This window comes from Ctenocephalides felis, unplaced genomic scaffold (genome assembly GCF_003426905.1).
Source record: "Ctenocephalides felis isolate EL2017-DRISC unplaced genomic scaffold, ASM342690v1 CF-g0.4_SCAFFOLD_03570, whole genome shotgun sequence".
NCBI classification, from domain to species: Eukaryota; Metazoa; Arthropoda; class Insecta; order Siphonaptera; family Pulicidae; genus Ctenocephalides; species Ctenocephalides felis.
In genome coordinates, this window is record NW_020539724.1 from 6791227 (window position 1) to 6807426 (window position 16200).

The following is a 16200-nucleotide window of genomic DNA, read 5'->3' on the forward strand; positions in this document are numbered from 1 at the left end:
CCATCTCAAATATAATGTTTTAACTGGACAAGCGTTCAAATTCTTCGGCACTTTATTAGGAAATATTTCTTTTTTATGGATCAATTGTCCATGGGAGTTACATTTATTGATTACATATAATTTTCCAACAAAATTGCCACAAAAATCTCTATCGTACGGAAACCATGTTATGATATTGACTCCAGCTTTGGTTTTGAATATTATTACAACGTTGACGGCGTTATTTGTCCACAGTTGCTTTAGTACAAATTTGATAAAATCTTCACTGAATTTTGGTACTAGAATCCAGAATTTAGCACTTGGATTCCAAGATACGGAATTCTTAATTTTATACAGCTTTTCTTGAAATTCCAATTCATTTTTTATATAAATAACGTACATAAATGATTTGTAGAATATCGAAGACTTGTAATACACCGCATGTGTAGTGTCTTTTAAAATTTTTACAGGCAAACCTACCTGGCTTAAAGACGTTGCTATTGAATGTTGAATTTCAGGTGATTCATTTTCATTGATTACATGTGTAATATAAGGAAATTGATTAAATTTTTGAGTCGAAATAGCATTTTGAAAACAAACGTACAACACGTCTGGTTCCGTCGCATACTGGTTGATGTTACATTTACAGTTGTAAAAAAATAAAAATAAAATTATTAATATTGACATTTTATACGAAGTAAACGTAAAGTTAGTAAAAATATAGCAATTAGAATGATAGTAGTGATTTTGGTCAATAAATTCTGAAATAATAAATAGGCGATATATCGGTATGAATAAGCACATCAATATTTACTAAAGGAAGGCGTGTATGAAGACGCTAATGAAGCAAACAGTCAATCAATTTATAAATTGGAAGTAAATGTGTACATTATTGCTTTGAATATGGCATAATTGGTATTTATACAATCTAAATAGATATCTTGAGTAGATAAATTAATTTAATTGGCTATAATGTGATTGCAAAATGTCGTTTTGAAAAATTTATCTAAATATCTAAATTTATAATATCATTTAATACATATTATTAATAATTTTATTCGACTGAACTAAAGACCATTAAATAAAAAATTGTTATTTTTACGTTTCGGTGGTATGAAATGCATTCTTCTTCGGGAACTTTGAAGGATTGAAACTATAAAAAGAATAAAATTAAACGATCACTTAAAATTACACAAACCTGAAACTCGAAATATAATTAATTACAATTTTTAGAGAATGTATAATTTATAAATTATAGTATTAAAGAATATTTATTTAATTTTAAATAAATTGCCGTTTGTTTTTCTTTTTTTAAAATATGCGGTATTTCATACATATAATTTTATTTTCAAATTATTATTGCAAGAATGATTATATTCTAGAGAAGTTGATCATATTCATATTTTTGTCATCAATATTTTCGAAGCTTAAATGATTATTTTTAATTTTTTCACGTTAAAAATAACGGTTGCTTTTTATTTCTTATATATACACACGAAAAATATTAAAAAAAATATTTATCTATTTTATACTTCGATTAGAAACCACAGGCTTTGGGTTTGATATCCATCTGAGACAACATGATATCAAGCAGTAGCGATAACTAATTTTGACTTGATAGTATATAATATGAAATATGATAATAAATGAAAACGGGCATTGATGCAATATATATTCACTTTTTTCTTTAGAAATATATCTGGTCAAGGGTTAACCACTGGGTTGCTCTTCAATGAATCTTTATGAATTTACATCACAACAGCTTATAGAACACAGTTCCGTATGATTATTAAAAGAATCTATTTTATGGTTTGACTTTTATTTTTATAGGTGTTCAATCATTTATTAGCAAATGTCGATGTGTATTATGTAAAACGAAGCACAAAAGCAATAACTCTGATCGGCACAATCGAAGAGCAGAGTTTTATAAATATCCCGATGAAATATGTTTATGCTGGAACTGGAGAATTGTACTTTGGAGTTCGGGTATTAAATCTTTCTAGAATTTAATATCATAAATATATAATAATAGTGTTAAATATGTTGCACCAATATTATTATTGTGTTTAAGTATACTGATATTTTTATCCATAGGGATACACAATAAGTAAAACACCTTTCTCATGTGAAGAATTAAAAAATTTAGGAGAATTGCAAAGTCTACTTCAGTGCAAAATTGAGGACTCGCAAGAAAACATTTCATTTTTCATCAAGGTACTGATTAACATTTAACAGAATTTATTATTACTTATTATTATTTAAAAAGCTCTTGGAAATAGTGTATAAAAATTTTATCAAATTTACAAGTCAATATTTATAAATAATTGCATCATTATTTCTAGAATATAATATACTCTTTTAATTAAAAAAGTTTTAGTTTATTCAACAATATCATTATTTTTTTAGGTGATGGGAAAAGTTCAAAGCATTTACCACGAACTAACATCGAGACATACATCAAGAAGTGCTTATTACGAGTTAAAAATTAGATCTTCTTCACTTTTTTGTAATTCTTTACCAGTCAGTATTAAAATCAAGTTATTTTCAATGGAAACACAATTGGATCCAGGAGAACTTCTACAGATGCCTCATGTGGAACCGGGAAAATGCGTTGTTACAGTTTCGGTACATAAAATTTCAATTATTTATTATTTCTCATTTAATTCCTTTAATTACACACACACACATACACACATATATATATATATATGTCTCATTATAATTGTTATTATTATTAAAATATCTTTAAAATTTAGGTATAAAATCCACCGTCGTTACAGATACTTCTATTTTTGTATCAGGTTTTTCTTCTTTTTTTACTCAATTTTGCATAATGAAATTTGGTCAGTTACAATTGATAAAAACAAATTGTTATAATATTAAAAAAATAGTTTTATTTATTCATAACTCATTTACTATTTGTGCTTTATGCACCTTTACCTATTTGTACATTTGTATATTACATTTTTATGCTATTGACTACAAATTATGAAAACTATTTTTTTAATAAAAATCTATTTATTTTATAGTTAAAGTACTTAGACAAATCATGGTACTGTTACCACGATATACCAAATATTGAAGGAATGTCTGTGTGGACTTTTGAATCATATGACAGTCCTATGGTGATGGAATTAAATCTAGGACTTCACACAATTTACAAAGAAGGAACTTTTTGCATGACGATTTATTGTCCTTACTGGATGATCAATAACACAGGATTGTGTTTAGCTTATATGGTGATTTAGTTCATACATTATTATAATCTAAATTGATACATAATTATAATAACGACTATTGCATGTATTTGCATTCAAGTTCTGATAATGTTCTATTTCATATATATTGATTGATATAGCTTTTTGTATTTTCAGAAATCCAAACGTACAGAAACACTTGAACTAAAAGGAGTACGTAAGGTAAGTTGTATTATTACTTTGTTTTGGAGAAATTTATTATAAAATAAACAAAATTTTGGTCATTAACAAATATGCATTCTATTATCTGACTCGATTACTAGATCAATTAAATTTTTATGTAAGGGAAAATATTTTACACCAAAAATACATACTTAATCACAAAAATCATTGACTTTCTATGCTTTATTAGGCAATAATGCAGACAAATAGTGATTATTAATAAAATAAGAATGACAAAAAATTATTTCATCAGCAATATATGGAGACCCCAAATGTTTTATACCAACCTGACGATTTCAAAGGACCCCTCATGTTTTCATTTCATGCAAAAAATTTCTTCGACAAGAAAACCGCGCTGGTCAGGGTTGAAACGGGAGAATGGTCAATAGAGGTACCTCTGGACACACCTGGTTCTTGGGGTTCTGTAGCATGTCCTAGTGGCGCAATGATTTATGAGGTAAAAAAATTTTGTTTTGTTAATTCTTAGTTAACTAAAGATATTTGTTTCTCTTCCAGCTTGGTATATCAAATTCTTTGACGTATAATAATTTAACGAAGCAGATTATGTTTACTCCACGATATCTTTTGGTCAACCAGTCGTCTTACATGATTCAAATCCAAGAATTTGAAGTTTCCAATGCTCCTTGGATAAAATTAGGACCAAAATCGGTTTTACCGTTTTGGCCTAAGAGCAAAAAACCACAAAAATCAATATATATGAAATGTGAAAACTTGAATCAAGTTACTTTACCAGTAACTTATACAACGCCAGTAACTGTACTTCTTCGCTTGGATAATAAGGTAAGAATTCAAGCTGTAATTTAGGAAATTCACAAATGTTTTTTTTTTATTTTGTAGTTTGGTGGAATCCAAGCTGAAATTCAAGTTTTGGATAGTTCTGTATATATTATGTTACAAATTTATATACCAGGAATGGCACCAGCACTTGTTATTAACCATACTGAAGAACAAGTTGCTGTTAAAGATAGTAGTGTTACAAATTATAGGTCAGTTAAGTTTGAATATTATTTATTAAGAGTCAAATTATTATAAAACATTGATTTTTTTAGCAATATTAATATTAACATATTTTTGTAAATTAAATAATTTTATTTTGTGAATTTAAAATATTTTTAGATACGTTGGACCTTTTCAACACATGTACTTCACATGGGATAATCCATCAGGACCGAAATCCTTCACGTGCTACATTAAAAATAAAAGAATTGTGACCCACGATTTGAAGCGAGATGGCATGGGATCAGTTAAGTAAGAAAATAAAATCTAAATAGAAGAATAAATATTAATATACTTTATTCAAATTTTATTTTTGATTTATTATTTTTTTAGGATAAAGGCAAGGCAGTTTGTGTATTGGTCGTCATTTCTCTACGATATGCAAAGAGTTATTCTTATAACGAGTACGAAAAATTTTGCTGAAAATTCTTTGATAACCAGGCAAGATTTAATAATGGACCAAATTGCTGTGTCAATTTATGGAGTTGGACTTTCGGTTGTTAATAACCAAAAATTACTTGATATCATGTATATGTGCTTTGCGAGGTACTTTGATTTTACATTTATTTTGTATAAAACTAGCTGGAATAGCAATGGGCTTTCAGACAAAATCATTCACATAATTTACTAAGCCTTATCCATATATTGCCTTAAGATTTACCATTTTTTATAAAACTATAAATGCTTGAATGTATATGTGGTATGTAAGTTTTTATTTATTTTTATTATACATTCTATATTTTTTTCCTTTTAGTTCTGGTATTTTGTGGGAAACATGTAAACTAAAATCAAAAAGATTCAAACCTATGCATTTAGAAGACATGGTGAGCATAGAAGAAGCTTATGTAAAATATCTATCTACAATCGATATACCTGCAAAATATCCAAATGCCAAAGTTGAAATCAGACCTAATTTAGAGGTATTATAAGTGATATTAAACCTTCTGTGAAAATTGACCAACCGTATATTCATTTTTGAGTAAATGATAATTATACTATTTTCAGGTTGATTTTGAATCAAATTTATTATTGAAACCAGTCCTAAGAAAGTTACGGAGAACTTTCAGGCCTGGTTTATGGGTGAGTCTAAGCAATTCTAAAAACGAAATGCATTTACATTGCAAAATTAATAAAATACAAGTCGATAATCAAATGAAAGAATGTGCTTTTCCAGTTGTTCTTACCGCCGTTGGAACTCGGAAAACTATTGTTAATATTGGTAAACATAATTTGAATATTTCATCAAACATATGAAAGACTTGTTTAATTTATTGAGAGTACTAATTCATGTATTTTTTTAGTTGTAAAGCCTTTCTTAGAACTGAGTATTGTGAAACGATTAATACCACATTCGTCTCTTCAGCAATATAAATATTTTAAGTTGCTTATTCAAGAATTTCATATCAAGTTGGATATATCATTCATCAACGCAATTGTGGCAATGTTGGAAACTAGTTCCACATCTGAAGAGGAAGCGGTAAAATAATAAAAAATCAATATATAATATTTTTTATTTCACATATGCTGAAACATACTTCTTGGTCTATCAATTTAGCATAACGTTCAATATCTTTTAAAACTCAAATGTTTTTTTTTAATTAATTTAAATTTGAATTTGACTGGGATTTAAACATTTGAATATTACTATTCCTACATCTCATTTTGTAGGCTACACTTTTTGCTCAGGATTTAAAATTAGCAGATAATGAATTATGGCAATTATTTGAGTCGGGTTCACAGAAGGAATCAAAAAATTTTTATGACCTTCTACATTTTTCTCCACTGAAAATACATTTAAGCTTTTCTATGACGGCCATGGATTCCACTCCTACAATAATAGCAGTTCTTTTACAAGGAATCGGGGTCACTTTAACAGAGATGCATGACGTCGTATTGAGGTAATATAAAAATAATTTACTATACAATTTTTTTGTTTTAAATTCAAAAAGTTGAATAGAAAGCATGTATTCAGAGATTTATTTTGTATATATAATTCGGTGTTTAATTTTTTGTAGTTTGAGCATATATTTAAAATTATCTTAAGTTATATTAAATGGTTTCTTTGTCATTTTAAGGCTTGGTTTCTTTGAAAGAACCTATTGTATGCTCTCGAATAGCCAGTTGATCCATCAAGCAGTTTCTCACTACACCAGCCAAGCGGTTAAGCAAGCTTATGTTCTGATGTTGGGTCTGGATGTCCTAGGAAATCCATTTGGTTTGGTCGTCGGATATACCAAAGGATTTGGTGATTTATTTTATGAACCTTTACGGGTAATTTACTCTAACTATTATTTTATTCTTTTGAAAAAGAGAATCGGACATGTTTTCTAACCATTTACCATACGGTTACTACTAAGAATAATCTATGTTCATAATTTTTCATAATCAAATTATTATTATTAGGGTGCTATACAAGGTCCAAACGAGTTTGCAGAAGGTCTATATATTGGTATGAGAAGTTTATTTGGTCACACAATTGGTGGTACAGCTGGCGCAGTATCTAAAATTACAGGTAGATAAATACTACATGCTTTTATTTTTAACTAAAGATTGATTATAGAGATTCTAATTTATTTTATAGGAGCAATGGGGAAAGGCATTGCTGCAATGACTTTTGATAAAGAATATCAACATCGAAGAAGAAAAATGATGAGTAAACCACCCGTAAATTTGTCGCAAAATCTTATTAGATGCAGTAAAGGATTAGTTATGGTACAAAAAATAATAACACTGTTAAATTGTTATAACCATTATTGTTAAGCTAGAACTTAAAAGGAATATTTTCACTTAGAAACACAAATCCGCCTTTACTTTCAAACAATCCTTATCGATAAATAATAATTTTATATGTGACTATGGTGACTAGAGGAGCGTTTAAACGAGGGTGCATCAATAACGTTGCTTCTTTTTTTAAACTTTTGGTACATCTTTCATACAAAGCTGTTCGACATTATTTATCCCAATTCAATTCCTCATGTCTTCTTCACATTACCACAAACTTTTTGTTTTACGAATAAGTATTCTGCGGCTTTCTGGAATGAGATCGTTCGGTTAAAAAATTTAACATATCCTTCTAAGGTAAGATTTGCAGTTAACTTTACATCTCGCCACAGTGTTATATAAGCAAGTGATTTTATATTTTTATAAGATTTGTGTTGAGATTTCACAATCATTTTTGTCTAATATGAGTAGTAGGTAGATGAGTGTACTGTAAAGTGTTTATCGTACTACAACGGAGCGCGTGTCTCAGGATAATGGTTAGTAAAGGATCATCCGGAGTAAAGGATTCGTCAAAGGCGTCGGCAAAGGCGCGATTGGGCTGGTGGCAAGACCTACAACAGGAATCATTGATTTTGCAGCTGATACATTCGGAGCCGTTAAAAGGTATAAATTCGAGTAAATATTTGGGTAATTAGATGTAGATTAAAAAGAAACAATTACGTTTTAAATATCATATCAGCGGTAGACTCTTTAAATTGGAAGTTGATTTGCATCTGAATAAAATATGAATTGCTTTTGAATTGAATTTGTTATCATCTTTTAAGGGCAACTGATTTGGAAAATGAAAGCAGCAGGCGCCGTCTGCCAAGATTTTTGCATCCAGATGGGTTGCTGAGACCTTATTCGACTTTAAGCGCCGAAGGTTCAAGACTTTTGTCAGAAGTCGAAGAAGGTCGATATGCTAAAGAACTTTATGAAGGTCACATTTGGTTAATTAAAGGCAAACAGACCCTTATGTTGACAGATGAAAGAATTTTGATACTTGAGAAGGGTGAAGTTTTTGGAACCTGGAAGGTAAATTAGTTAATGAAGTATGTATGTATGTATGTATGTATGCATGTATGTATGTGTTTCATTTTCAAGACTACGTGGAGTGAATTGTGGACAGATATACATGCGATTGACCAAATCGGAGATTATACTATAAGAATAAATGGCGTACAATTCAAAGAACTTTATTTGCCTACAAATTTAATAGAACAATTTTTTATGCAAATGGATAAACTACGTAGAGAAGCCAAATGCACTGAAGCGCTATAAAGAAATAAATTTTCATCAAAAAGGTTGAAATAAAAAAAAACATGTATTGTTTTTGTAAATAAATTATATTATATTTTGAATTACCTTAATAATTTCTATATTGTGCAATAATTTTTGTATTTTTTTAATCGGTATTTTTATTAGATTTTTGTGAAATTAGCCCTATCCTGATATTTAAATAGGTAATAATATTTTTATACCCTCTATAATTCTAATTCTAATATCACGCAATATACAATATAATTTTATTATATTCATCAATATACTTGTACAATTTAAAAAGGAAATACTAATATAGAATTTCTCATTCATATTTTTACATTTAAATGACTAGACCTAATTGTAAGTGCAACGGAAATTCAACTATATAAACTTAACAACCGAACTCGATATTTAGATTGTTTTATTTCTAATATTTCATAAGATACCTTTTTGGTTTCAATACTATTTATGGATTAATATAAAATTGTTACTATGCAAAGCATAAAGTAAAAAAATGCTTAATCTAAAATTTTCTAATTTCTAATAATTCGTCATCATTTTTCATATTTTTATCATTACTAAATGTTCACAAATTTAGTTATTATGCTATAATTATCGGATATATTTTTTTTAAATTATTATCCTTTGGTTCTGATAATGGTTTGTTAGAATGTGCAACGGCGTCGCAAAGTAAATTTATACTCGTATTACCTCACATTTTTATCTCCATCATTATAGGTACTATTTTTTATAATATTTCTGCCAAATTTTCAATCTGCACATATTTTCTTCGCCCGTATAGTATTATGACAACTAAACCATGCCCATGTAGCCGAAGAAATCAAAAATAGGAATTTTAACAAAAATTGAGTTTGATCCAGATACACGGCTAGCCAGAGGCAGCGAACAGTTTCCAATAAAGGTGCACCAGGTGCACCGTCTAACATCATACCGATGGAAGTCACCGATATCAAGATGTAGATGACCCAAATTAAGACGGCACTTGGAGACATGGTCTGGAATAAAGAAAAATATAAAATTGAGATCTAATTTTAGTATCTTCTACAACGTTATGAAAACTATTTACCATATGCTTGATGCTCAGTTCCTGAAATCCATACAGAACTAGTGCAAAATGTCCAGCAAGATAAATATTGACTATTGTTGGCAAAATTACATCATATTTTGGGCGGGGTACCACTTTTACTTTATCTTCTTCTCGGCCGAGGCGTGGTGCTCCAGGAGCCCAACTTGGGCCATAAAACAGAGAAGCAAATCTGTGGGGCCAGTTTTTGGAAGAACGAAAACGGGTAACTACGTACTTTGTGTAAAACCACTAGAAAAATTTGTACAATTTTATTACTAAAACAGATTTTACTTCTTTGGAAAAAATCATTGTATGGAGTTGGTCCAATTACCTGTAAATGCAGAGGATTAAATGAAGGTTGGTTATAAACTAATCCGTAAACAATTTCCTCGTCAGATTTCTCTTCTGCAAACGTTCCGAATAATCTATCCCAAATTATCAAAAAGCCTCCATAATTTTTATCCAAACAGTAAATATTACTACCTGAAAAAAATACTTACTTAATGATAAAATATAATATTATTGATGAGGAAATTAAACTCAACAAAAAAGCTTTGTTTCTTAAGTAAAACTTTCCTAACATTTTTAAATTCAATTGTTTTACTAACCGTGATGAACTCGATGATGTTTTGGAGTATTTAAAACCCATTCCAAAGGTCCTAACGTTTTTACTGCTTTTGTATGAATCCAGAACTGGTACATGATACTGAAATGTTGATGTGCTAAAAAGTGTGCAGGCGGAACTACTAACGCCAATGGCAAATAGAATATCTGGCGAAAGATTTTTTTTTATAATATTATGAAAATTAATAGTTATTTATTTGTTGGTATGTTGTAACGTTTAAGAAAATTCTGAATTATACTTACAAAACCACACCATCCTTGCATAGCCGATTGTCTGAGACCGACGGTTAAGTTGAATTCTTCAGAACTGTGATGGACTTGATGTTGAGCCCATAATATGTGAACTTCTACAACAAAAAATATAAAAACTATCTTCTGCTTACAATTGCTGATAATTATAATCATTTATCTGGTTTTGCATTATAATATAAATTATTAATAATTTTTATCGATTTTGTCCTTACCATGGCTAGCTCTGTGTACCCAATAATAACCAAAATCCACAGAAATAGCTGCTACGTACCAAGTTAATGGATTATCCCATTGCAAATCGATAATTCTAAACCTATTATATATCCAAACGTATGTTGCACTCTCTGCTCCTCGAAATAACATTCTAGGATTAAGAAATAAATATCATAATCTAAGGACTTAAGAACAAATTTAATTATTTTAAAAAGTATTTTTCAAAGTGGTTGAATGTTATTAGATTTTAGGTTTTTGTATTTTCAATTTACATGTTATAGTTCGGAATCAATATTTTATAATTCATATGTAATATTTTTGTAATTTAGAATACCTCCCACATTCTTGCATTAGGCCATGAGAGATGCTGGTTATACTATCATTCAGTCTTGCTGGTGCAGCAGCTTGAGGTCCAGTATTCAGATCTTTATTTTTGCTTTTGGACATCATCTTGTTACCATTTTCATCATGGTGATCAGAATGTCTCTCAAACCATAACATTACATTTTCAGCAAGAATCAGTAAAATAAAATATGGCCATGCCTAAAAGGAAAAGTTGCAATATTACTCATCAAAGTAAAAAGAAATCGTTTTGAGGATGTTTAGGATTAGATGAACATTAAATTCTGTGGTAGAGCAAGAAATTTAGGACGAGAAGCTTTTGATATAACAGGATTATGGTGAGTTTGAATGAAAAAAAATTTCCTTAGATATTATACAGTAGATTTTCTTAACGAGCCAGGATCAAAATTTAGAATATTTGTGTTTTTACATAAAAACCGGACTATACCACGTATTTACTAAGTAACAATATTGTTTGATCGTTGTTTTATATTTTTCAAGATTTTTAGTAATGAAAGCTTGTGTATAAATATATTACTATTTTATCGCGAAACTGTCAGACTTCATAAACAATTATTCATACAATCATTATGCATTTGATTTATATTGTGTAGGAAAATATTGTTTATAAACTGATTACGGAATTTTTATATTATAAATTCATGGCTACAATAATCTAATTCGAAGAATTGATAATGAAATTGCATTTAAAAATGCAAATAATTAATCTTAATGTTAAAAACATCTTGTAATGTGTCAAGGAATGTTTACAAAAGCATTAGCAGATCGGTTATATGACCTACATAGCAATATCTAATAATTATGGCGTAGATATATCTTTAGAAATTAATTAATTAAAATTTTTATAATACATTATCAAATATTAGATGGAATTATTATTTTGTTTCATGCGGCTATCAGATCTTATTTGGGTAGAATATACGCGTATCTCAGTATATTTCTCAAAGATAAATTCGTATATATATATATATATATAATATATATATATATATAATATATCACAAATTAATACTCAATGTCAAAATACTTACATTTTGTGTTCGTTACCAATTAGTTCTATACACATCGAGTCAAAACATTATTAAATAACAGATTTTCAAACTTTGATGTGATAAATTGTACAGATTTACAAATAAGATATTTTATATGAATTATGCTAGCAACTGAAATCAATTAACGAGTATTTTTTGCGATAGTATAAATTTAATGAAATATTTCAACGAGAATATTTAAAAGTTTAAATGTGAATATTTAAATCGGTTGATCCATGCGCCCGAAATCGTGGACGAAAAATTGTATCCAAACATACATACACACACACATACATCTATTTATTCTAAGGTATTTCAAAATGTTTAGAAATCTTTGAAACGTGAAGATATGCAAAAATTTTCATTTTCGATTTTTTTTTGGCAATTACTATTACTCCACGGGAAGTTAATAATTGTTTTGTAAACTTGAGATATATTTTCATTTAATATCCCATGTAGATATTAATCTCGGTTCCAATTATTGCCAACATTGGATTCCTGTGGCCGTGATTACCTATATTGCATAAATATAGGCGAATGTCGGTTCTGTGATGAAGTCAACTAATCGATCAGACCAACGTTAGTCGATATTGAGGCAATAATCTTTATAAATGGCCTTCTCCAATCTTGTCTTTAAATTGAAATATAAATATTGATGCAATGTTCCATCTATAATACTAACGTGCTCTAAACTTAATTCACCAAATATATAAACTAGTGGGGCGCATGGTATCGTGCCTTAAAGCAAATTGCTGGAACTTCCCGTACCAAATTTTTTTTTTAAAGAAGATTACATTTTTGAAAAAAGTTTACTCTTAAAAAATTAGATTTTTGAGAAACTATACATTTTTGATAAAAATTTACTTTTTTTTTGAAAAAAAAGACCGAAAAAAAAATTATTTCGAAATATTTTGGAAATTCTGAACTTTTTTTCAAAGCAATCGTACTGCTTTAACTGCATAGAGACGAAATATCGAAGCGCGTAAGCGCCGCGTCACCCTCTAACGGATAAACATTGATACGGAACCCCTAGGGATGTAAACAAAATTTATACTTAGTGTTAAAATCTCCATAAAATATCTTATAATTTGATGTGCATATGTATAATGATCATTTTTGACCGCCAAATTGCATTTTTTTTTTACTTTTTTTACTTGATCTTCAAAAATTTGATCAATTGTTCATCTTATTAATACAAGTAAAATGTTTTTTGAATTATTTACATCGGTCGCTCCGTTCTCTTGAAAACTGAGTTATCATTTTTGGCACTTTTTGCCCTATATCTTCGAAACGGCTAGACCTGCCTTTGCCAAAAACTAATCAGCACGTCTCCTTATCAATACGAATCGAATGTTTTTTGAATTATTCAAATCGCTTTATCAGTGTTCCCGAAATCGTCGACGAAAATTTGTATCCGCACACACATACATACACGCACACACACGCACACTCACACACATACATCTATATTTTCTAAGGTATGCCAAAATGTTCAGAAGGTTTTAAAACGTAAAGATATATAAAAATTTTCATTTTTGATTTTATTGCGATTACTATAACTTGTTAACTAAGTTAATTATTTTTTTATACGTCTCTTGTATAATAATTCAGTGTTAATAATTACTAGTTGCTATTTTATGCATTTACTAGTTGTATTTTTAAGTCCTTCTGGAGCTACTCTTCAATAAAATAATCAATAATAATAAGTTTGCAAGGACTTCTGGTATAAGCAATTACAAATTTTACTTTTACTATTAAATAACATTAGCAGAAACTGCGATATGCAGTTTATAATAGTTTGTGCGTAGTAAGAATTATCAATGACACACACGTAATAATGCAAATACAAGCCAAAGATGTTTGTTTACATATGCGCACGTTAATAAATTAATATGGTAAATGTTATCGTTTAATACTTTTTTTCACGCCTGTCGAAGTAAATCAATTACATTAATTATCAACATTGCTATGAATCGTTTGTTGTTTTTGCAACTACTGTTTTAATTAATAAATAGTATATTATTATTTAAAATGACCTATAATGATATCGTTTACTTCAGATTATGCATACACCAGAGTTATGCCTTTAACTTATTTTATATTATATAAATAGTGGTGCATCGCATCGTGCCTTAAGGAAAATTGCTGGAACTTCCCGTACTGAAATCTTTGAAAAAATACATTTTTAAGAAATTTTGAATTTTTTTAAAAAATTTGACTTTTTTGAAAAAATTGATTTCTCTATATTTCCATTTTTTTGTATTTTGATTTTGTTTGAAAATTTTAATTTTTTTAGTACGGAACCCATATAAATGTACACAAAATTTGTACTTATCAGCAGGAATTGAACGTTTTTTATTTGATTTAAATCGGTTGATCCGTGTTCGCAAAATCGTCGACGAAAATTTGTTTCCGCACACACACACATACATCCATTTTTTTCTAATTATAAGGCATGCCAAAATGTTCAGAAACCTCTGAAACGTAAAGATATATAAAAATTTTCATTTTTGTGACTATTTTCACTTGAAACATTTTCTATGTAAGGGTTGCTTTAGAAGTTCAATTTCTTGGTATGGTCATTTGAATATTCAATGTTATAAATCAATATTTTATTCTAATTGCATTTTCCAAAAGTTTAGGCTATATGTAACTTCTTGATAATAATCACCTACCTTTTATTATCAGTGTTTACCTCGGAATTACAACGTTTATCTCTTATTACATATTTATTTATTTGATAATAAAATTGTTTATTATATAAAGTTACTTTGAACGGCGAGTTTTATTGTTTAAAAATAAATTTTATATTGCGATTTATAAATTTTATTGATCAACAGTTAAAGCTAAGATCTAATCTTCTATTTGATAATATAAGTCATTATTTATTGATACTAACAAATTAGCTTTGGTAAAAGTTATTTGTGAAATGTGAATGTAAATATAATTTAGCATTACCTAAAATATTGTCATTTATTTCGGATCAATTTTTACTTCTAACTTATACTTTTTTATCGCTTTAATTGCAAAACGATTTTTATGATAATGAAGTTTAATTTTACATAAATGGATTCTTTGGTTTCTGATAATAAAATACTAATATTTTAAATAGTCAAAAGGTATCAGAACAGCTCATAGCATATCGTTTAAATTTAATTAATATATTATATATTAGCATTTATTAACATTTATTAGCTTTCTCCAAGGTTCAGGCTATTTTTGTTACATGTAACATATAGACTATTTTATTAAAAGATGGATTTGACTATTTTTAGACTGTTTGGCAGTATTTTAGACTTGCGCACATGACAATATATATATACAATTAGATGGTAGTCTTGGATTTGTAAATATTTTGTAGACTACAACATACACACACACATGTATATATATATATATATATATATATATATATATATCTGTGCGTGTGTGTTTGTTTTTTATAATTAAACAAAAAATCGCTTGCTTCTACTATGGCCCACCTTTTACTATGGCAGTATCTCATATCACGTCAAAATATCTTAAATTTGATAAATGCGTTATTTCTAACACAAATTTCTATTATACATCATTTAAAGTTTCGTTTAAAAAATTGATTACCGAAATGAAATATTATTATCTATAACGCACCTGCCTGAAGTAATTAGGTACATCTTCAGGAGACTTAAATGAAGTATCACTCGGACTAACTAAGTAGAAGCATTTCCCGGCTCCTACGATAAACTTCCAAAATCCTTCGACACACCACCAGAAGGGAACCAAATCATTCGTTCGCAACTCCTTCTGGCTCTTTTCTAGAACCAAATCTAGAATCAGAGACGTGGTGTTCCCGTCGGAGAAATAACTATCCATTTCTGGCAAATTTGAATTTATCACCTTAATACCGTTTTTGGTAAGAATTAATGTTTCAGAGTTCCGTAACGGTTGACACGATGTAATTGTTGGTAATATCTCAAAGCGTATGAAGTTGCCATTTGCACAGGAGACTGGATTCGTTTTTGAATCGAAAACGAACTCTGTCGTACTCGCGTATTATCAGATGTGGTTATTTTTATATTTTGTGTACATACAGAGTTTGACAATGTATATATAATAATCATGAGAACGTTCACTGATAGACTGATCAGCAGCCGATGCTTTGTTTACATATTTATACGCCGTTTGGATTTTTATATATTTTCTAACATACCGG

The 16200-nt window shown here is 28.7% G+C and overlaps 3 protein-coding genes across 3 annotated transcripts; 2 read left to right on the forward strand and 1 right to left on the reverse strand.

The window, feature by feature from the left end:
- The first annotated feature begins 1711 nt into the window (after positions 1 to 1711).
- LOC113383154 (vacuolar protein sorting-associated protein 13-like) lies at positions 1712 to 5344 on the forward strand. Its single transcript, XM_026621400.1, has 12 exons — positions 1712 to 1759; positions 1810 to 1965; positions 2074 to 2193; positions 2386 to 2604; positions 3009 to 3218; positions 3354 to 3398; positions 3652 to 3855; positions 3915 to 4199; positions 4257 to 4405; positions 4536 to 4667; positions 4749 to 4961; positions 5170 to 5344. The coding sequence occupies exons 1-12, from the start codon at positions 1712 to 1714 to the stop codon at positions 5342 to 5344; spliced, it is 1956 nt and encodes a 651-aa protein (XP_026477185.1).
- Positions 5345 to 5522: 178 nt separating this feature from the next.
- On the forward strand, positions 5523 to 8456 carry LOC113383155 (vacuolar protein sorting-associated protein 13-like). Its single transcript, XM_026621401.1, has 9 exons — positions 5523 to 5634; positions 5717 to 5892; positions 6084 to 6313; positions 6491 to 6686; positions 6819 to 6927; positions 6997 to 7147; positions 7695 to 7799; positions 7961 to 8210; positions 8280 to 8456. The coding sequence occupies exons 1-9, from the start codon at positions 5523 to 5525 to the stop codon at positions 8454 to 8456; spliced, it is 1506 nt and encodes a 501-aa protein (XP_026477186.1).
- Positions 8457 to 9046: 590 nt separating this feature from the next.
- LOC113383140 (alkylglycerol monooxygenase-like) lies at positions 9047 to 15985 on the reverse strand. Its single transcript, XM_026621389.1, has 8 exons — positions 15639 to 15985; positions 10949 to 11157; positions 10614 to 10765; positions 10393 to 10496; positions 10134 to 10296; positions 9857 to 10008; positions 9526 to 9774; positions 9047 to 9454 (listed from the first exon to the last, which is right to left on the reverse strand). The coding sequence occupies exons 1-8, from the start codon at positions 15858 to 15860 to the stop codon at positions 9209 to 9211; spliced, it is 1497 nt and encodes a 498-aa protein (XP_026477174.1). The 5' UTR covers positions 15861 to 15985; the 3' UTR covers positions 9047 to 9208.
- Positions 15986 to 16200: the final 215 nt, after the last annotated feature.

Coding starts and splice junctions, on each gene's coding strand:
- LOC113383154 (XM_026621400.1), top strand. CDS start 1,712: ATGAATCTTTATGAATTTACATCACAACAGCTTATAGAACACAGTTCC. Junction 1,760..1,809: donor AGCTTATAGAACACAGTTCC/GTATGATTATTA, acceptor TTATTTTTATAG/GTGTTCAATCATTTATTAGC. Junction 2,605..3,008: donor AATGCGTTGTTACAGTTTCG/GTACATAAAATT, acceptor TTTATTTTATAG/TTAAAGTACTTAGACAAATC.
- LOC113383155 (XM_026621401.1), top strand. CDS start 5,523: ATGCATTTACATTGCAAAATTAATAAAATACAAGTCGATAATCAAATG. Junction 5,893..6,083: donor CCACATCTGAAGAGGAAGCG/GTAAAATAATAA, acceptor CTCATTTTGTAG/GCTACACTTTTTGCTCAGGA. Junction 6,687..6,818: donor TATTTTATGAACCTTTACGG/GTAATTTACTCT, acceptor TATTATTATTAG/GGTGCTATACAAGGTCCAAA.
- LOC113383140 (XM_026621389.1), bottom strand. CDS start 15,860: ATGGATAGTTATTTCTCCGACGGGAACACCACGTCTCTGATTCTAGAT. Junction 10,766..10,948: donor CTAATGCAAGAATGTGGGAG/GTATTCTAAATT, acceptor TCTTAATCCTAG/AATGTTATTTCGAGGAGCAG. Junction 10,297..10,392: donor TGCAAGGATGGTGTGGTTTT/GTAAGTATAATT, acceptor ATCTTTCGCCAG/ATATTCTATTTGCCATTGGC.